Raw genomic sequence first — 20665 nt, 5'->3', positions numbered from 1 at the left:
CCAGGTACCCATAAATCAAGCAATTACTTTTTCCGCCTGTGTATCCTGTATATTGCATTCCTACGAGTGATCTTCACAACATATTACGATCTTTCTTCTCGACCTGGTTCTTCAGACCATTCAATGGTGTCTTGGACGTATTCTATTACCCAATTTTGATTCCATTACTGATTCTCATGCCCAAGGATCTTCTTTATACACGGGTCTTCGTAACATCGTGTTGCACCTTTGTGTGCATGTGCAAAAGTGAGTAGGAAGGAGTTGAGCGGATCAAACCGTAAACCTACCAAGCCCATGGTAGGATCTCCGAAGTCAACTCAACTTCACACCAGACTGTTTAGTCTTTGGTTCATCCTTCCCCTCTTCCTCTCGGAGGTTTATTTCAGCCTTTTGAACATGAAGTCATCTCTCGAGGCGGGCAAAACCTTCGGCAGCCTTCTCGTCACCGTCACAGCAGTGATCCCACCAGCCATTTTACTAGGAAAGTCGATTCTATTGAGGTGACGAACTAGATCTACTGCTAAGCTGGGATATCCTCCTCCTGATATACGATCTAGCCGTATAAAGGACCCTTAGGCATCACATACGATGTCTAAGGTGCCTCCTATGTATGAGACAAGGATAAAGGTCCTGGGTAGCTAACAGAATCTACCAGATTCAACTATTTTCCTTCTTAGTCTTATGTCTTGTCCCGTACGAACAGACTCCTTTCATCCTAGTATAACCACTTGCATATGATTTGGCCAGAGGCCAATTGAGACAAACCATGTGAGTAGGATCTACGACTAGCTGCCATTTCCACCCGCCCCCCTATCAAACTGATATGACCCGCACCCATGTATATGCAGTGCATTGCATGCATATCATCCAAAGTTTCATCCCAGCTTTTTACTGCAACCCTCATCGGCCGAACTATTGTCATCTATTGACCATCTATTCTGCCGACGAACTACGGGAAGGAGGGGGAGACAGGGGGGTTGGGAAGATCCCATTGAAGTTTCTTCATCTAGACTTTGGCTGCGTTACATCGTGTCGCTCTAGTTATCTCCCCCGTTCCCTTCCTTTCCCTCAACTAACTTGTAGGGCAAGCGAGTCTAAAGGAGAAAAACAAAGAAAAAAAAAAAAAAGTGAGTCGTCAACCATCCTAAGTCAAGGGGCCACGGAGCCCTGCATTGGGCTTGACGCCCAACCACGGAGCTGCGTGGCGCTGGACGGGACGCTGCAGCCTGCAGCTGAGCGTGGCGGCACACGTTGCCCACGAAATCTCCGAGAGGCTAGCTGCAGCGCCCATGTTCGATTTCGTCCCACGAATTGAGCTGTCGTTGACGGTCCTCCCTTGCCAAGGCCCTTATGGGCAGGAAGGGGGGCAGGAGCAGCGGGAACGCAAATCCTGGAAGGAGGAGCATCTTGTTTGCTCCTTCCTGTCTCGACCCGCGCGCGCAGGGAGAATTCTAACGGGCTTGCCAGTCCCGCTGCTTCTGCTGCTTCTTCTTGACCGCCTCGGGATGGGCAATTCGGAAGAGAAGACCCGCTCTCTTCAAGGCTTCATGCACTTCGTGTAGTCCAGGCCATGGCATGGCCCGGGAGGGAAGGATAGCAAACATACACCGGTCGGGAGGCGGCCACATGCCGACAAACACCCATTCCCCCCCCCCCCCTTCTTACCTATTCAAAAAGCTCAAATCCGTCACTACAAGTCGCCTCCCGCCCGTCCTCGTCCGTCTGTTCTTCGGATGACGTGGCTCTACTGATCGGGCAAAGAAAACGGGAGGCGGCGGCAGCGCTTGAGATGGTAAGGCGAAAGAGAGGAGTGAGAGAGGGTGTGCGTGTGTGTGTGTGACTATGGGCTAGCTTGCAGGGGGTGCCCTGGATGTTATGCATCATCGCGGTTGCCTTTCTTGCATGTAAACCGTTGCCTGTCATGGCCCCGGCCTGCCTCATGCAGACATGTCATCGGGTGGGGACGTTCGTGTGCGCGCTCGTGTGCATTACCTATCGAGAAGTGACTTTTGTGCCTGCCATGCATTCATTGCCCATGTCTCTGCTGCCCATCTTTGCACGCCTCCAACTTTTGGAGAGAGAGAGAGAGAGGGAGGGAGGACATCATTGCCATTTTTGCACTGGAAGACTCCAACGCCGAACTTGTTGAGAGTATATCAGACCATGCATTAAAGGTCTCTGCCGCAGGTGGATATGAGACTAGATGGCATTCTGGCAATCAGCTGGCTGTCGTAATCAATATCGGAGCACTCACTGGTTCGCCGCCATCAAGCCCAGATTCCATGCTTACACGACTTTCTTTCGTATTCCCTGCCTGCAAAAGAGGTTAGTTGGCCTCTCCAGGTAGGATCCGGCTGCTTGTTCCTTGTGGATCGCCCGGGAAAGTCAAAGAAGAAGGAAGCAATGACCATCAAACTTCACTCATACCGAGGGCAAATCCTTGATGGCAACTGGGATTCCCAGGTCTATTTCAGTCTGTGAATGAACCCATTAGATCCCGAGAAATCCAAATAGACTTGGGGAGGTCTTATGCACCAGGCAGGCTGGGTTCAGGGGGGCTGGTGTTAAGCTGTCGGGGTCGCATGCAGATGTGACATGTGGTCAGTAACCGCTGCAGAATGGAACTCTTCGTCACTCACCATGCTGAAGAACAATCCGAGTTGATTTCCTTGTCTGTAATATTGGCGGCCCAGTGCATTCAGACCTCCCTCGCCGCATCACCGGTCTGGAAGTACCTGTTTGTACTTTGTTGTCGAACTCGCTTGGCATGGATCAATGCTTTGAGAACTGTAGGCGCCCTTCGTATGAGACTGGGTGGTGAGCACTTGTAATTCATGCCATAGAGCGGATCGACGCGAGAGACAAATATAAATCGTGAAGAGACCGGATCGTTCCATGGGTATAGCCAAGGGACGAACCATAGGAGAGAGAGACAGGGCATTGGATGATCTTCGAGGCGTTAGGTAATATGACATGAATGCTTAGGCAGTCAAAGTGGGTGTAGATACTATCTTTACATTCGCATGAGAAAAAGGTATGGTCTTGCCCTGCAGACAGAGTACGGAGTAGGATGCATCTATTTACAGTGTCTCGGTGGGGAAGCCCAGCCAAGGCAGGATATCATCAAATTCGGGGAGAAAGGCGATCATGTATGAGGATTTGATATATTTGGCTACTTTCACGGTAGCTATTTCTTCCAATCAACCGATGCGCTCCATTTGACGCATGCGCAACGAGAGAGCTTGTATCAGGTATGAAAAATCTATATCGTATATTCTCAAAATCTGGTGACCTTTTTCTGAGGCCGTTCATCCCGTCCCTCGCCCTCCAAATTTTGTCTTTCCTATTTCGACCATACGAGGCGCCTTCGGCCCAACATGATTGGCCAAACTACTCGAACACTCCAAGACCACTTCTTGGTTTCTGGGTCAACATTGGGGGCGTAAGCCACTCGTGCTTACTTTATTTTACTACATGCAAGCAAGCCACACAAGGCCGTTTGTCGTAGCAACGGCAAACCTTGATATGAATTAAAGTCAAGCCGTAGTCCGCTACGACCTTGCAGGGAGAATCCTTAAGCTCCTTGGGTGCGTGCTACCCTCAGAATACGGGTACGTAACGTTGGCGGGTGGGACAGAAAACCGAGTTACACCAACCCCTTTGGCCTTGAGAGAAATGAAAACCGGCCATGGCAGGAAGAGAAATGTTAATAACGCCGCAGAGTGAAGATATGGCAGGCAAATACGAGTATTCGCGATATTGTCGCGACCTGGTCAGACTTAGGAAGGTCGAACGCCTCGAAACTGCCTGTCGTCCAAGGTCGGGTAGAAAAGCCAGTGCCCTTGGTTTAAAGTGCGCAACGGAACCCACGTTGTCTTGTGTCTTGGATCTGGAACGTCCGAAACGCATGAACTGTCACTCCCGAAAAAGAATTAACCTTAAAAGCTCTCACAATACGTGCAGTACAGTACAGTAGCAATCCGTCGAGAGACAGGAGGGGAAAACGGCACCGAAAAGAAAGGGCAAAAAGACAATGTGTGCTATGACGAAAATTCGGCATTCCACCCCGCGCTAGCTGTGGAATTTGAAACGATCAATTCTCATCTCGACTTCTCAAACCCCGTGCCATTCCAGACACGGCTGGGCGGCCTCGACGTCGTGGGCAAAAAGACGAAGAGTCGTTGCGCCGTTTGGCCTGATGGTCCGGACGAGTCAGTGAGTGCCGAAGATTCAAACCACGTTGTAAGGCCTTGTGTGTCAACTAGCCGAAGACGAAGAGACGATCTCTAACTCTCCGCCCTCTTCGCCGTTCGGTAGCAATTGTGGCTTAGAGCGATCTGCATTCCCTTTTTTTTACCTCTTTTCGTTATTCTTACTGTTATTACTGTACTCTTTTTTTCCCGGCACACGTAGTGTAAGTAGCTACATACCTACTCATTCAAGCAATGACCTTCTCAAACCGCCCCCCGGTCCCACCCCGGTCAAGAGATGAAACCGACAGGATGTCAAGTCAGCACAGCTGGCTTGGTCTGCGCTGCGCTCGGTATGGGGAGTTCTTAGCTCAACTCGGCGCACCCAGGATTTACATAGGTTTGGTTGTCCAGGATCTTCTCAAGGGGGTAGGTATCAGTCGGCACGGTACACCCACGTAACAGTACAGCGGGCATGCTTTGTGGGTGCATGCGTGGTGGTCGTGTGTCAGTGGCTATTTCCCCCCCCCCTTATGAATCGCAACGAATGATAAAAAAGAGAGACGGAGAAAAACGAAATCCTGGGGGATCACCGGCTACCAGGTCTGGTCTGGAGGAGCGCGAGCCAAGAGACGAAGCAGCACGTAAGTTTATTTCTCCTCGTCCGTCCAAGTAGTGACGAAGTGTAATCAAGATCCTAATGCATCGATACCTTAACAATGACCCCCCTTAGCTAATGCGATGCAAAAGCAGTCATGTATCAATATAGAGCGCACTATAGTTCACTAGCCGTAGGGATATACCCTTATTCTGGCCCGGCATTTCAAATAAGCTGATGGATGGATGGATGGCTGGATGGACGGACGTCGACGGGGTTTTGACGGGTTGGGATAGACGACAAGTTCGGGTCGCGAGTTGATCAAACAAAGTGCATTTCGCAGCTAACTGCCATGACATGAACTGCATACCCAGTCCAACCATCCATCCGTCCACCCATCCATCCATCCAACCATGCCACCCGCGATGACTGCAGGGCAAAAAGCAAGGCAAGGCGGGTTCAGGGCTGCTAGTGCATCCTTGGGTCGTTGATTGCTGGTAGGGCAAAATGGGTGGGGGAGCGGGTGTGACATGCATGCCGGCAAACCGAGACGAACGAACATCCATTTAGGGCTGGCGATTACAGTTGCGTGTAAGCAAAGTGGTAGGTAGGTAGGTAGTTATGCTACATATGCGCTGGCTTATGAGTATACTCACGATGGTAACGGCCGTCGTCATAGTGCTATCCTGGAACTACCGTAGTCGAGGTGGCCAACGACCCGGAAACGCTTATTTGGTCGATTCTTGCGATGCCGTTGCGAGGTTTGTATCATATACTGTCTACATACTTACTTATTTACCTGAATAACCAATCAGCATAAGTATTAACCAATATGCTCCCTCGTTACCTCTCTTGGACACCGCGAAAGATGTTTGATGCCATGATTTGAATTAATACCTTGCCATTCCCATACAAGCAGTAGATCCAGTAAAAGGCATGGAACGCTAGTCTCCATCGGATCGGCGTCGATGGCCTGATCTTCGCATGTCCTAGGTTCATCGCTACAGGGGCCTAGCGCTAGCTGGAGGCTTGCATCGAGCGCATGAAGTTCGGAGACCCCATAGACTTGACATCAAATTCAGCTGAAACACGACAAGCCTCCGCGACTCGACATCCACTTCTCACCCGTCATCTGGTCGCCCCCAAGCATGGGATGGCACTCCTATCGTCGTCGTCGCAGTGTCGCTTCTTCGCAGTAGCAGGTAGTAGCGATGCCACCTCAGATTCGGCCATGGGCACCCCCCAGCCTATTCCGTGCAGGGTGCCAGGTGTGCGGCATCAGCAAACACGGCTATTTTTGCATCTCACCCTTGCAAATCAGAAGCCTGCAACACCACAACAGGGCAAGGGTAAGCCTTTCTGCTGGAACACGGCCAACATCAGCACACATTGTCCCGGCCGCCAATTACCGTTACAGAAGACAGAAGGGACGGACGGAAGCAGCCCCCCAAATAAGCTTTTGTTCCAATAGGCCAATCGCATCTCCAGAATTGCGGAATATCAAATGAAGCTTGGCTGATGAATCTTCAGACTTCAGCGTATTTTCTCATCCGTGACCCGTCCCTACCAACCTTGTAGACATGGCTACAGTGCCCCCCGATCTGCGCTGGGGCGTGTTCTCGGATCGTGGCCATGACTAGTTGCTATGTGCTGTATCGTCAGGCTCTACCGGATCCGGTATGGAAGCCATGGCATTAGGTCGCCAAAAAGGCCTCAACTTTCCAAGGGGACCCGTTCCGTCCCATCGCAGGGAGCAACGGTCGAAGAAACAATCGGCTCTGGTGCAGCGGCGCGATGCCGATGAGATGAGGTTGAACAAATACCAATCTTGACCTTTAGTGCTTAGGTACCGGACCGTACTCGACGGCGGCCGGACTGGCTCCTGGACGGGCATGTTGCGCCAACCAGCCCTAGGGCACCAAGAAGAAAAGCAGACTACAAGACAAGACCCCTAAACTACAGGGGCAAGGGGAGTACTCGGTACCGCATGTTGTTGACATTGGCCGTCGACTAGATCAGACCGTTCTCTGAACGAGCACGACAGTTTGCCCGTCTCGTAGCGATCGGACGGTCGCTGGCGTGTCACACGACCTCCGAAGCTCCCAGTACCTGAGTCGGAGAATAGGAATAAGAATACGAATCGCCGGCATTTCAGACGCATCTGCGCTGCATTTCAAAGGGTCTGGTGAGGGAGCTAATAGGAGCCTCGACCGCAGACTACTGCAGGTCAACCACAGGACAACCCTGGCGGGGACGGACGGTACTGCCCAACTGGAACCTGCCGCCTCACCGCGAAGCTACTGCGGCAGCTGCGTGTGGCTGCATATCAACTATTGACTGACGTATGTACCTGTCTAAATCACTCAAGGTACCGGGTGCATTTGGATTCCATTGATTAAGATTGATCAATTGAGATGGATCTGATGGCTGGCGTCAAACTGGCATTTGGCAGGCAGGAGCGCAGGGCAGCGCAGGGCAGGGCGCGCGCCTTGGCCAGCCCGTCACATCCATGCCTCAAATGATACGAGTACATATTGTGCATGTACCCGATTGATTCGCCCAATTAATCGGTCAGCCCGTGACAGTGGCGCCGACATCGACATCGACATCGACGACGACGGCGACGTCAACTGCCCATTGCTGCGGCAATGTGCGGCCTTTGCTACGACTAATAAGTGCTAATCAAAGCACTGGATCCTTAGTCACGTACGTACAGTTAAGCTACAGCGACTCCTAATCAACCGGCAGCGCGATCCCAGGCCTAGTTCCCAGCTAAGCAAGTCCTGGCACCTGGTGGTGGGCACAGTCGGCTTCTCCCGGTCAATTGCAATTGTCGGTTCGCCCTATTTGCCCAATTCTGCCCTATGCCGGATTGAATACCTACCCTCTGCAAGCATCCAGCCATCTCTATCTATCGGCCAGAGGCTAATCCGGTCACAGATCGCGCAGCATTCTGGCTATGTCCTGGGGGAGGGTATGTGCGGGCGCAGCCCAATCGTATGTAGTTTTTGATTGTATTGCCAGTAGACAAGAAGAGCGTCGTCGTTCGTACTGAGGTTTCAAGCCGGTTGCCAGGTCTCAGTCTGCAGATCTCTGCTTTTTGGAACGCTGCGCCCCAAAGATTAGTATCTCTGCTATTGCATACTCGCTCTGCCTTTCCCACTATTCTTGCAACTGCCAATCGAACCTATGTCGCACGGGGAACGGAGCAGGGTGTTCTTCTGGAACAACGCTGTCGTCTTCCACGAGCCTCAGGACACAGAGGCACAACCAACCGATTGTGCCCGGAGCAGGACGGAGGGGCCTTGTCTGGGGGGGCACTCTTCCCAATTGGGAATTCTCAAACACCCCTGGTCGGGCCGTACCCTGCGCTGATCACGGTTCAGACGAGCAACCTGACGCCATGATCTTTTGACGGACCCTTTCAACTCTGCCCTCTCTTGGGAAAAGTGCGTGCCAGGGTTCTTGCTCTTTGCAAAACGGCCGGCATATTCTTGTCAAGCCCGAATCAGACAAAAAACTGCACACAACCATGGCCAGGCCAGGAAGAGGATGCGCGATGCCCACACCCCTGTCGCAGTCCTGGACAGGCTCTATCCTGGCAGTTCCTGGGGCCTGGATCTAAAACAGCCAACCGGGGAATTGTTGACCGCAGGCCCAAACCTATTGTGGGGAAGGCCAAACATCGCTGCCCACCCCCTCGACGCAATGCATAGTGTGAAGTATCTCTGTGTAGCCGCAGGAGGAACCTTGACTAAGTATCTAGCCATGGGAACGCTGGGGGGCAGTCGTCCTTCATACCCAAAAATTGATCCTGCTGCGCTGCCGCCAAACATGGGCCTGGCTTTGCCTTCTTTTCGTACACAAGCTCTTGTCTGTTCCCTTCCTCTGCCACTCTAGACTGTTCTCGACTATACACTTTGCAAGAGACTTTCCTATTAGTGCTCAAAGAGCATTAGTCTCGCCAGAGTACGACTCCGTTCCTCCTCGGACACCCCAGTCACACTCTCCCACCCAGACTTCAAACCGCTATTGTCTTCAGATGCTGCCCTATGTTCATGCAACACTAGCACAGCCTCCCCGTTTTCCCTGCCTTTCAGATCGATCCCCTGTCCTTTCTTTTTGGCCATCTTCGTGCCTGTCCTACTCGCCCTATCCTTGGTCCAACCTGCAACGGACCCCTTCATTTCTTGCCAATATCGTTGCCGTGTGTGGCCCTGTTGACGGTGGCCGCATCTGACTATCATCGTCCACTAGTGTGCCCTGGGAGCCCACCCCCGAATCACTCTCACTCTCGGTCTCGCTCTTCCCCTACCGTACTTGTACCTCCCGTCTTCACCTGTCTTGTTTCAGATATTACTTGAGTCGGCCAGCCAGGAGTCGAACGGGATCAGTGCAAAAGAGAAACCCTCATCTCATCCTCACTTTCTCTCTCTCCATTCTTTGGATTTGCACAAGGAAACGACACGGCCACTCTTGTATAAGACGTACGTCTCAAGTATATCCCGTCAAACAGCAATAAGGAGGCAGGCCATCTCTGCTATTTGTTTCCTCCCCTCGGTTCTCCGTTGATCCGATTCATCAGCACGGGCTGGCTACCTGGTTGTGGTATCTAGGCTCTCGCATCCACATAGCTGCTCTGCCCCATGCAGTTGTTTCGGCTGTTTCGATCCGTTTGCCCATGTCAGTGCGGACAGTTCACGTCGATCCCACCACTCTTCTGATAATCTTATCCCACAGGAGAACCCCCCGTCCGAGTATCAAAAGACGGACGAATCCCACACCTATAGCTCGCTCAGGGTCCCTCTTTTTTCCTACCTCTTGCACCAACTGCTCCCCCCCTTGGATTCGTCTCACCAACACATCGTCCCTCTGGTAGTCGGCGTGCTCCAGCAACCATACTAGACGACTGCACCAAGGCTTGTCGACCTTAGAGAGGAAGAACGCCGGATCAGGTTCCATTTACGACAACGACGACAACGACGACGACTGACAGTATAGCACGACATTCAGGAGCTTATACAATACGTGCTGACGACACTTTTTGCGTGGAAACGACATCAAACGACCATCTTCGCTGCTGGACTGAGCGTAATTCGATTTTCTGAGGAGACGGTTGAGTCGGATAGTGCTTTTGGACACTTCGGCTTACAGGACTTTTGGAGGAACCGCGAGTTTCGGTGGAACATCTCGCCGGGATTGGATTGTTTCTGGACGAAACTATCAACAACACATCTCAGTTGGACACTGGCCGGATTCGAAAGCACTGGTTGCTCCGCATCTAACGACATCTGCGAAGCTCGCACCGTCCTCCAGTCCCATAATGGACGTTACAGCCATGTTGAACACGTCGGGAGCGGCGAGACGAGCAGAACAGGAGGGCTCTTCCGGCCCTACGCCCACACAGTCGGTGATAGACGGGTCGACGGCATGCTCCTCGATAGTCCCGACCCCCTCGCCAGAGAAGACACCCCCGAGGCGCACATGCGAGTCGAGGGCCTCTAACCGCAGCAGGACGCCATGGGACGCCGGCGGATACTCGTTGGGGCTGACACTGGACATCAAATCGACACAGCCGAACGTGCAGACGACGGTGATACAGGGCGAGTCGCCCGTGGACACAGCCAGTCCTGAGTCCCTGCGGCACAAATTCTCGGACAGCCACAGCAGCCTGTCGTCGTACACCTCGTCTGCGAACTCGGCTTCGCACTCGAGATTCTCGTCCATGTCCACCGTGAGCGGGTTCCAGATCGGTGCCGGAATCACCGACATGGTCACGCTCGACACGAGTTGCGACAACCTGGACTCGGCCGTGAGCCGCATGTCGGTCATGGACAACGCGAGGAGGGCGTCGACCCGAGACGGCGGCTTCTCGCCCGGCGTGGGCTCGGAGGATCCGACCTCGATGCCGCAGCAAGGGGGCAGGAGGCCCGGTTCGCCTTCGGACGCGATGCTGATGTCGCGGGGTATGCAGGGCATCCAGGGGGTAGATCGGATGAGCCCACAAGATATGACAAAGTAAGTTGAACAAAAACTACGCCAAAATCAATTTTGCCCCTCCTTTGAACTGGTACCTTTTTTATTTGCGGTCATGAGGACTTCGAATGGTTGCCAAATGTGGATGAGCAATGGGGGGTAGTCCTCCACGTGCCTGCCTGCCTTGAACTGCACATTCATCATCTACGGTCACCCAAATTCACCTCCAGCTGCGGATGTATTCACCTTCAATCGCCGATGTATTCACTTGAAGCAATTGTGACCATATTCTGGTTACATTGAATACAGCTTACCCTTTTCCCACTATCCAACAGTCTTTTCCCCCATGCAAGCGGCGATTGCTCCTTCGTCCATCTGCACAACATCCAATCCTTCACTGTTCTCAACTCCAGATTCTCTTTTTGCACCTGGTGAATATCGGATACTCTGGCAGTCCCAGTCTCTTTTCACTCCCAATAACAAGAATTGTTCATTTCGTCCGTAGCCAAAGTTGGCACATCAGCCATTCGACTGTCATTCTGGCTTCATGATAAGGACGACTGGTGTATGGCAATTGCGACACAGGGCCCTCATCACAGCTGCGACGCGACAGCTAGTTGGCAAGTTGATTCCCCTTTCCAGTTGCAAGTGTTTCTCCCATGCCTTTCACCCCCGTCTTGCCGACGAGGCAGCCCGGGTCGGCTTGTCCTGCGCGTTCCCCCTATCCTCGCCGCTGAAGACTCGGATTTCTTCTGAGTCTGCGGTGGCCTACCTACCCTGTAACTCCCCCTTTTTTGTCGGCGACCAGCCTCACGATGGCATCGGCGTACCTTCCTTGTGATTGGCTAGGGACCTGAAGTTTCTTGTTGGTGCACCTGCCCCTTCTATCGGCGAGTTGACTTGCCCGTATCTTCCTTTCTTCACCGAGGTCATTTTTTCGTGCCTGCCCTTTTAACGCCGAGATGGTGATTCTGTGCCTTCCCTCTTTGACACCGATCTTCTTACTCGTACCTTCCTTCGCCGACCTCCCTACTGTACCATTCAAACGGCGACCCCCTACCTCACCAGTCCCTTGAATCGTCGAGTGTATTTACACATCAACTACACTTGCAGTCATTCATCACTAATCTGACTCGAGGCATCGTTTACTGACCACTATTTCAGCCCCAGAGAATTCAGAGCAGACTTATCCTATCTTGTACCACCAGACCTGTCCAAAGTCCACAAGCGAGCACTCTCTGCTCCAGACTTCGCAGCGATCGGCGCGATAGATCAGATATTCCCTTCCTTGCCTCAGACATTTCAGCCGACACCGCCTCCCTCGCACCAAGGTGACATTCGCTCTAGCTACGCCATGGATGCTCTCTCCGCTTCCCCAGTCGACAACACGGTTGCTTCCATCAGTTCAGATATTAAGTGTATGTACATGGACAACTGCGATACCGGCTCCCAGCCTCGCAAGGCCATCTCGCACATCTTTGGTCGCAACAAGTTGTGTACTCGTATGATCCCGCAGCATGTGTGGGTTCATTATTGCCGCAAGCACTACCAGCGCAGCCGTTACCGCAATGCCCAGGAGTGGGCCAAGATTCAGTGCGAACTTGTTCAGAAGCAGGTCCAGCGAGTCCAGGCCTGGAGCGACGACAACAAGAGAGCCGGCCAATCCGGTGTCGTTCAGGACTGGTCTCTGTCTGTACGAAAGCGCGAGCAGAAGCGTCTTGACGACAGGGGCACCTCGGGTAAGAAGCGGCCCTACCGTGATGAGAGCGAAGACGACGAGGATGCCATTGACCGCGCAGTCCTCAACGGAACTGCGGTCCCCGCTTGGCTGCTCGGCAAATGCGGCGCCGGCTATTCAACGGAGCAAATTGAGGAGATTGTCGCTCACTTGAAGAGCGAGATGGACCAAAACCGTCTGACCCAGATTCCTGACATCGAGATCTTGCCCAACATCAGTACCGACATGCCCGAGGATGGTAAGAGCAAAGCAGTTGTGAAGCGGAAGACCAGCAGCGCCAGCTCCCACAAGCGATCCCAGTCGGTCGGTGTGCCCCTGCCCCCTCCCATGACGCGACGTAGCAGCCAGCAGAACTACTACGATGCCCTCCACACTTCTCCCATCGACAAGCGCCAGAGAGTGGCAGACTTTGGTGGTTCCTACGCCGACCGCCGTCCCTCGATTGGTCTGGCCCAGGTGCCCGAGAGAGCCGTCCCCACGATGGGCCGTATCCACGGACTGCCTCACCGGCCTGCCTTTGCCAACATCCGTGAGACCCAGACTGAAGACAACTTCTACGAGGAGGAGGATGGCAGGAACGCCCATTACAGTCTTGGCGGACCTCTGCCCACCCCGTCCGCCGTCCGTCAGCCCATGCAGGCCATGACTAACCAGATGGAGCCGTCGAGACCCCTCCACCAACGGTCGCAATCTGAGATGGGTACATTCCAGCACAACAATGCCAACTTCACGTTCCGCTCGCCGTCTACCGTCTCATACCCCACCATGCCCCAGAACTATCCCGACCCTACTGCCTACGACAACACGTACCTGCGGAACGACACTGGATTTGGCTCAACCACCGGCCCGCCCGGCTATTACGACGATATGCCGATGAACCGCCAGTACCAGACCCAGACCCAGACCCAGCAGCTCTGGGCGTCTCCTGCTCAGGCCCCCACTTCAGCCTATGGTCCTGTGCGACACTCGCGCCATCAGAGCACTTCAGCTGTCCCCCAACTCGTGCCTCGTAGCTCACCCGCCGACATGCATAATTCTGGGATGCGCAACACTTCCTTTGACAACAGCCAGCTCGGTCACAACCGCATGCAGTCGATGTCGATGTACAATACCCGTCGCTAATGCCTCTCGGCTTATCGTGGGCCTTTCTTTTCTCGCTCTTTACACTTCACTGTATCGATATATTGACCCCCACGATTGTCTCTCGGTGGAGACACGTGCGTGTCTTTTTCTTCTCTCTTTTCTCCTACTTGTCTCTCACGAACAATGAACTAGACTACATCGGGGGCACATACCCTTCCTCGGTTAATATGTGCAACACCACCAACAACAGAAACGGTAGAGACATCAGGACCGAGGGCACTCGGCGATGCACCTACCTCTATCCCGCTTATTGCGGGTTGACACGATCAGTCAACGGGATTTCTACGACTTAGAGATACTCCCTTCAGCGTTTGATTTCTACATTTCTTTCACTTTCATTTTCTTTCTCTGCATTTCTACGGAGTTGCATGACGGCGGCTGGTGGTAGCTGGTCGACAGGAGGGGCAACCGCCTGTCGACTGCGCACATACTCATGGCCCGATACCACCTCTTTTCGGTCGGCGATGGCGATGGAAATGGGGATCCCCCTCAATACCCCTTCTGTATTTTTCTTATTCCCCGGACGGATGGATGGAGTTTCTTCGGAAAAATCGGACACGGATGGGAAGGGGGTGGGCGTTTGCACGGCGATGCATACCCGGTTACTGGACGGCGTCAATCTTTTCCCTTTCATCGCCCTCAGAACCTCACTTGTCCCTGGAGGATGACTGATCTTCTCGGTCGGTCAGGGAAGGAGAGGCTTGGGGCCGCGGCAGGACCTCAGAACTGACCGTCATGGTCGAGGGAGGAGGATTATCCAGTCTCGTGGTTTCTGGAGAAACCCCCCAAAAAGCATCATGATTCATCTGCGATGACATTCTCCGATCTTGTTTTTTTTTCCCTTTTCTTTACAATTTGCGCGTCGGACTTAGATGGGAACCTACGTAGATAGTTTTTTATCTGCTATCATCTCAAATCGATGCCTTGACCTTCCCCATTTTTGCAGAAGTAGCCCACATCTGATGAAAGTGACATGCGCATGAAATGGACGAGAGCATGCATCTCCTGAAATGTGACTGTTTGAACGGAACCGCCAAGATTAGTGTAGGTCGAGATGCTTGACAGCCACGTCAGGTTCGCTCGACTGAAATCGGGCTGTCTGACTTTGTTGGAGCGATCCGTGAATCTAAGCATTTGCTAGTACATGATAGGCACCGGGGGGCAAAGGGGTTAGAGTCCAAAGGGGCACAAACGAGGAGAATATACAACACTTCTGAGGCAAAGCCGAGCCCCCAGACTGGAACCTGTCATTGAGACCAACTCTTGGGGTAGACAACTACTGCATCATCTGACGTTCTAGGCTTGAATCGAACTTGTTGGCGACTGACTCGGCGGACAAAGTTGAAGTGAAATCGCCCTACGGGGGCAAAGCAAGTATAAGCAAACTACGTAGACTATCCGGATCATCTGTTCATTGCCTTCAGTTGCGGTTCCCTGTGACCGACAGAACATTTGTTTCCCGACCTAGCTCATGAGTCAATGATGTACGTATTCGGGCTTCTCGTTGCGTCTTTTGCTTTCATTGAATAGACAGACATCAGCATCTTCATGCAATCGAGTCCTTACGCAGCAAACAATCGCCCTCGCCTGCTGTTTCTGTCAAGACAGCATACCCCGGCCACAGACCAGAAGCTTTACCTCTCACAGGCACCCTGGCCCTTACCGCTTCCATCGACAATCAACAAGAATAAAATAGATCCCTACCTGGGGGGTCGTCACTCCTTTTGCGCCAGAGAGCAATAAAGGCCAAACATCCCAACTGCCGGCCCTCTGGAAAGACGTCTCTGGTTCTAAGTTGCGACGAGTACTCGGCACCCAAGAGCCAAACATGGCGTCCTCATCCTCCTCATCCAAGACTTACACGACCCTGGCGGTCCCCGAAAACATGAGCCGCAAGATGCAAGCAACTGGTAGAGTGATACCGCACATTGCGACTATCATCAAGCAGTATTTCCCCGAGATGCCTCGGGAGCCCGCCCAGAAATCCACCATTGCCTTCGCGTTCGACATTGATGGAGTCTTGGTCAAGGGCAAAGACCCCCTCCCGGAGGCTGCCGAGACCCTGCGCCTGCTCCAGAGGTTGAAGATTCCATACATATTTCTGACTAACGGTGGGGGTTTGACTGAAAAAGACCATGCCGCCAAGGTCAGCTCTCGTCTCGAGGTCGACATCGACCCAGACCAATTCGTCCAGTCGCACAGCCCATTTCACGATTTGGTGCCCCTGTACCGAAATAGGAGGATCCTCGTAGTCGGTGGCGAGGGCGACCAGATCAGGCACGTCGCCGAAGCGTACGGTTTCAACGACGTGGTTACCTCTTCGGATCTGTTTGTCGAGTGGAAAAGTCTCCATCCATTTCCTGAAGTGACCGCACCTCACCACAGCGCCCACGGCCGGCGAACGCCCGACCTCCGAACCAAGGAAATCGCGGCCATCCTGGTGTGGTCGTCGTCGCGCGACTGGTGCATTGACCTGCAAGTCATGCACGACCTACTCCTGTCGAGCGGCGGCATCTTTGGCAAGAAGTCGGCCAAGGCCGGAGACGTAACGCTGCCCAACAACGGCTATCTCCAGGACAATCAGCCCAAGCTGTACTTCTCCAACCCGGACTTCGAGTGGGTGACGGAGTATCACCAGCCGCGGTTCGCCCAGGGCGCCATCCGCGAGTGCCTCGAGGGCCTCTGGCGCTACTCGACCAAGGGGGCCAAGCTCGAGTACACGACCATTGGAAAGCCCAGCGAAGCCACCTTTATGTATGGCGAGAGGACACTGAAGGCATTCCACGACAAGATGTGCAGGACCCAGGCCATAGAGGACGGCAGCAGCGGAGGCCCTACCGCGATCAGGACGGTATATATGATCGGCGACAACCCCGACAGCGATATCGTTGGCGCGAACAAGTACAAGTCACGCATGGGGGCCGCCTGGAAGAGTATCCTCGTGGAGACAGGAGTATACCAGGCCGGCACGAAGCCCGGCCACCAGCCGACACACCATGCCAGGAATGTTGCCGACGCCGTGCGGCTGGCTCTGGCCAAGGAGAGATACAGCCATGGGGAGGGACAAAGCATCATGGAGGCACGCGTCTACCTGAAGGTGTACCGAGACCAGGAGGACTACGACTATAAGGAGGGGCATGCCAACAACAGCGACAGCGACAGCGGCAAGAAGGGTCGGGTTCTCAAGGAACGGGCTAACACGGCGGAGCCCATCGAAGTCGTCCCGCCTCCATTTGGGAAGCTCAAGTTACCTACCCGTTGAGGCCGAAGACGGCCCACCCAAGAATATTAAGAATTACCTACCCAGATCGCATCGTCAGTCTCGTTGCATTTGTCACATAGGAGAGCAAGATGCTCAGCTTGGTGCCCAGAGTGCTTCCATGCGTTTCGGAAGCACTTCAAGTTACTACCTGCATCCTACCCATCACCGCCAGTCAGCGATGGCGTCGACATCCAGTTGCCTTCCTAGGGCCGATTTGCCCCAGATGACGTCAACCCTCGTTTTCGGGGTCTTACTCGTTGGATTGTAGATCTCCAGGAGGTGTGAGCGGATCTACACGCGAGCAGAGCTGACGGTGATCTGGTCCCCGACCGAACATTGAGAGACAGGCGCTCTTCCTGGTAGGCCACGACAGCTGATCTACAAAAGCACACGACGTAGTGCAGATGGGCCGACGCAGAGCATCAACGGCCCATCCCGTAGAATGGGCGGGACTGTGGCCGCTAATCCGTAAGCAGACGGGCTCTCTGACCCGGCGTTTCGATTGTTCCGTCATTACGAGTCGGCGGCCATGACCGCAAGGTGGTTGTTGTTTGTTGTCGGCCAGGCTAGATTTCCTTGATTTTTGACATGTGCGGATGGGACTCTCTCTTAATTGAGGTGGGTGGAAAGAGGTGTGACGGCACCACGCGAGCAGGGATGGCCGAGAGGAACCAAGCCTAACTCGAGTTGGGACTGGAGGGGTTTTATTATTACAGTAGTGAACTTGTACATACATATTATATTAGTACCTAGTAATGATAGTTCAAATGGGAAGTGCAGTGCGTGCACGCGACAGCAAAGCACGTTGAATGGCTGGAGCAAATCAGACTGGTTGATATGCATGCATCATGTACCCTAAGAATTCACCATCACGGTTAGATTTTCCCCTGCAGCATCCAACGACAGATCTGCTCAGAAGAACAAACGAACTTCATTTTCTTTGCGTGATTGACCCTGCAGCCGTTCTCGTCCTTATTCCTTACTGTCCCACGTGGAGATAACGATAGCACATTGATCAAGACTGGAATACACAGTACAGTACATGCATCACAAGGTACATACATACTTCATACGCCTGCTTTCAACACCACCAAGATTTGGGGACAAGTGGATGCAGCAGGCAGCTTCCCACCAAAAGCAGCAGCAGCAGGGAGAGCGAGCGAGCGAGCAAGCAAGCAAAGCAAGAGTCGAGAGATTGAAGACAGCTCCTGGTCAACGCCCGAGGTCTTTTCTTTTCTTCAATCCAGCCTACGTTTCGATTTAGTCCAGCACTCTGCTCTATTACGAATTAATTAAATTTCACCACTAAGGGATGTTTGGAAAGTAGAAGCCAGAGAAGAAGAATTATCCATTTCCCACCCAACCCCTCCTGCCCATAAAAAAAGCACGCGCGCTTGTGCCTGGACATCTGGCGTATTGAGGGCGGCCACCAGACGAGGCCAGATACCACCCTACCAATCTCTACTGTCCTCGGCGGCTTCGACCAGACAGAAACCTTTACCACCACCCACTACAGATTCAGCAACACGCTGTTTCCTGTAATCGCCGAACCACCATCTTGCAACCTTCGACGACATCCGGCGAGTCAGACTCCCCCATCCCGCCGACCGACCGACCAAAAAAAAAACGAACCCACCCACAACCACTTGGCCGGCAGGAAACCCCCCCAAAAACCATCGTCAGCTGTCCGACTCCACATACAAAAAAAAAAGAATACCTCGACAGCCCTGGCCAGACGCCTCGCTAGCTCGGGGCGGCAGCAGCCACCACCAACGCGCCGATGTGGTGGTTTCTCCGTATCGTCTTCAGCTTCGTCTTCCTGCTGACTATCGTCCTGTCCATACCCATCTCCTTCGATGTCGGCGGTCGCGATAGCGGGCTGGTCTACAGCCTGTCCCTCTTCCTCTTCTACGTCCTCTACAGCGCCCTGAAGCTCATCACCCCCGACAAGTCGCGCTTCCGATGGACCATCTCCATGGTCATCCAGTCCTCCCAGTGGATCGTCATCCCCGGCCTGCTCATCTGGTCCCTGCACCGCTTCGCCGTTGACGCAAACAACACCGACTGGGTCACGAGGACCGTCTGGGCCCTCGGCGGGAGGAAACAGCACAGCACCTGGGGAGAGTACTTCTTCGGCGATGGCGGTGTCGTGGAGGACTTGGCCATCGGGGCCTGGGACTCGACCCTGCGGTACTCGAGCCCGGTCTTCCAGATGCTGGAAGGCTTCTGCACCCTGTTGGTCATCCAGGCCGCCGGGCAAATCACCAGGTGGATCGTCAACCGGGGCAGGAGTGATACTTGGGTCGTACGTAATCTGTTCACTCTAAACTGCGCGCTGTCGCTCGTAAGGATACCCGGTGCTAACTATATATGGACAGCTTATCCTCTTGATCTTCTCGGCCTCTGTCATTGCCAGCTCCGTCTACTTCCTGTGGCGCGTGGCATTGTTCCCCCAAGTTAACAACGTCGATGCCATCATGATCGGAGTGACGGTGACAACGGCCTTCTTCTTGTGCGCTATAGGTATCGGGACGGGACGAGGAAACCCGGTCGAATCTTCGCTCCTCTTCGCCTATGTTGTGCTCTGCGTGTACCAGATCTTTACAGACTATGTGCAGTCTGCGGAGGCTGCGGCTGCGGCTGCGGAACAAGCGTCAAGCCAGGCCGATTTCCCACCATTGCCGCCCATCATCATGGCGAGTTATTCGACTATTATGCACATGCTGGGCTCCCTACCCTCAGCGGTCTTTTCGTCCCTCAGCTTCCTGCACGCCGCCTTCCAGACGATTGCGCCTTCCGTGATGATTTCTCTCACTTACCGGATCATCGTTTTCTACTGCGCGACCCGCATCATTCCCGCGGTTAGGGAGTCGGGCGCGAGAGCGCTTATGGATGAGCCGTCTCTGGACGACTCGGACGGGGCAAACCGGCTGTTGGGCTTCCTGTCCTGGTTCTCACCATCGATCCTCATTGCCGTATACACCAGTCTGTTGCTTCAGCACTTTTCCACCAACGGGGACGAAGGGTGGACCCTCAAAGACGGCGATGCCGGGGGCAACGTATGGCGATGGGTGAATATATCTACCACCATGGCATTATACGCAATCGAACTCTACCTAGGACATGATGATGACGATGGTGGCGTGGTTAGCCATTGGAAGTCGGATTAAGTCATGAGCGTCTTATCAGACGAGGAAAAGGGGAGCGGGCCATGCCAAAAGATACTATTAGGCCGGCTTCGAGAGGGAGGTAGCCAGTATATTCGCGACTTGGCTTCCTGGAGGGTGGGCTTGACCCACGAGAATAAGAGTTGGCAGCGAGTGAAATACCCTTAATGGGCAATTGGCATATAATCTTTTTTTTTTTTTCACTATCCCATCATCGCAGTGTGTCTTCAGAGCCCACACAGCGGCAGCACAGGGCAGTAACGGTTTGGCGAAACCTGGGCCCACTGGTAGTTGGCGTTACGGATTAGGGCAGTATACCATTGAATGAAGATTGTTTTCGTTTGTTACCTTGTGCATGCTTGTCTCTCTTCCTAGGATTGTGAAGGCAACTATTGTCATGTTCGTTTGATATAGGCTTCTCAACTTTGCCAAATTAAACAACACCTGCAGTTTCCGCTTCAGATCCAAACTTTACTTTGGATAGAATTGCCCATGCCATGAGTCAACCGGAGAATGCCTCCATAAGTGGAGCTATATCCAAAGGATGATGCTACCTGACTGCATTCTCCGGTAGCTGTCGAATACCATTAA

General features: G+C 53.3%; 3 protein-coding genes across 3 annotated transcripts; all 3 read left to right on the top strand.

The window, feature by feature from the left end:
• Positions 1-10111: 10111 nt before the first annotated feature.
• PG985_007084 (uncharacterized protein) lies at positions 10112-13624 on the top strand (the record flags this gene model as incomplete). The annotated part of the gene is made up of 2 exons (XM_066826853.1): positions 10112-10806; positions 11929-13624. 2 exons carry the CDS (start codon positions 10112-10114, stop codon positions 13622-13624), a joined length of 2391 nt encoding a protein of 796 aa, XP_066684528.1.
• Positions 13625-15473: 1849 nt separating this feature from the next.
• PG985_007083 (uncharacterized protein) lies at positions 15474-16907 on the top strand (the record flags this gene model as incomplete). Its single annotated transcript, XM_066826852.1, has 1 exon — positions 15474-16907. The coding sequence occupies one exon, from the start codon at positions 15474-15476 to the stop codon at positions 16905-16907; it is 1434 nt and encodes a 477-aa protein (XP_066684527.1).
• Positions 16908-18654: 1747 nt separating this feature from the next.
• Positions 18655-20077, top strand: PG985_007082 (uncharacterized protein; the record flags this gene model as incomplete). The annotated part of the gene is made up of 2 exons (XM_066826851.1): positions 18655-19212; positions 19286-20077. Coding segments are annotated over 2 exons (1350 nt in total), but the record flags the coding sequence as incomplete, so codon positions are not given.
• Between the last annotated feature and the right edge of the window lie 588 nt (positions 20078-20665).

Source organism: Apiospora marii, assembly GCF_038362585.1.
Source record: "Apiospora marii strain CBS 49790 chromosome Unknown utg000004l_segment0_segment1, whole genome shotgun sequence".
Classification (NCBI taxonomy): Eukaryota; Fungi; Ascomycota; class Sordariomycetes; order Amphisphaeriales; family Apiosporaceae; genus Apiospora; species Apiospora marii.
This window is presented reverse-complemented; position numbering and strand designations above follow the sequence as displayed.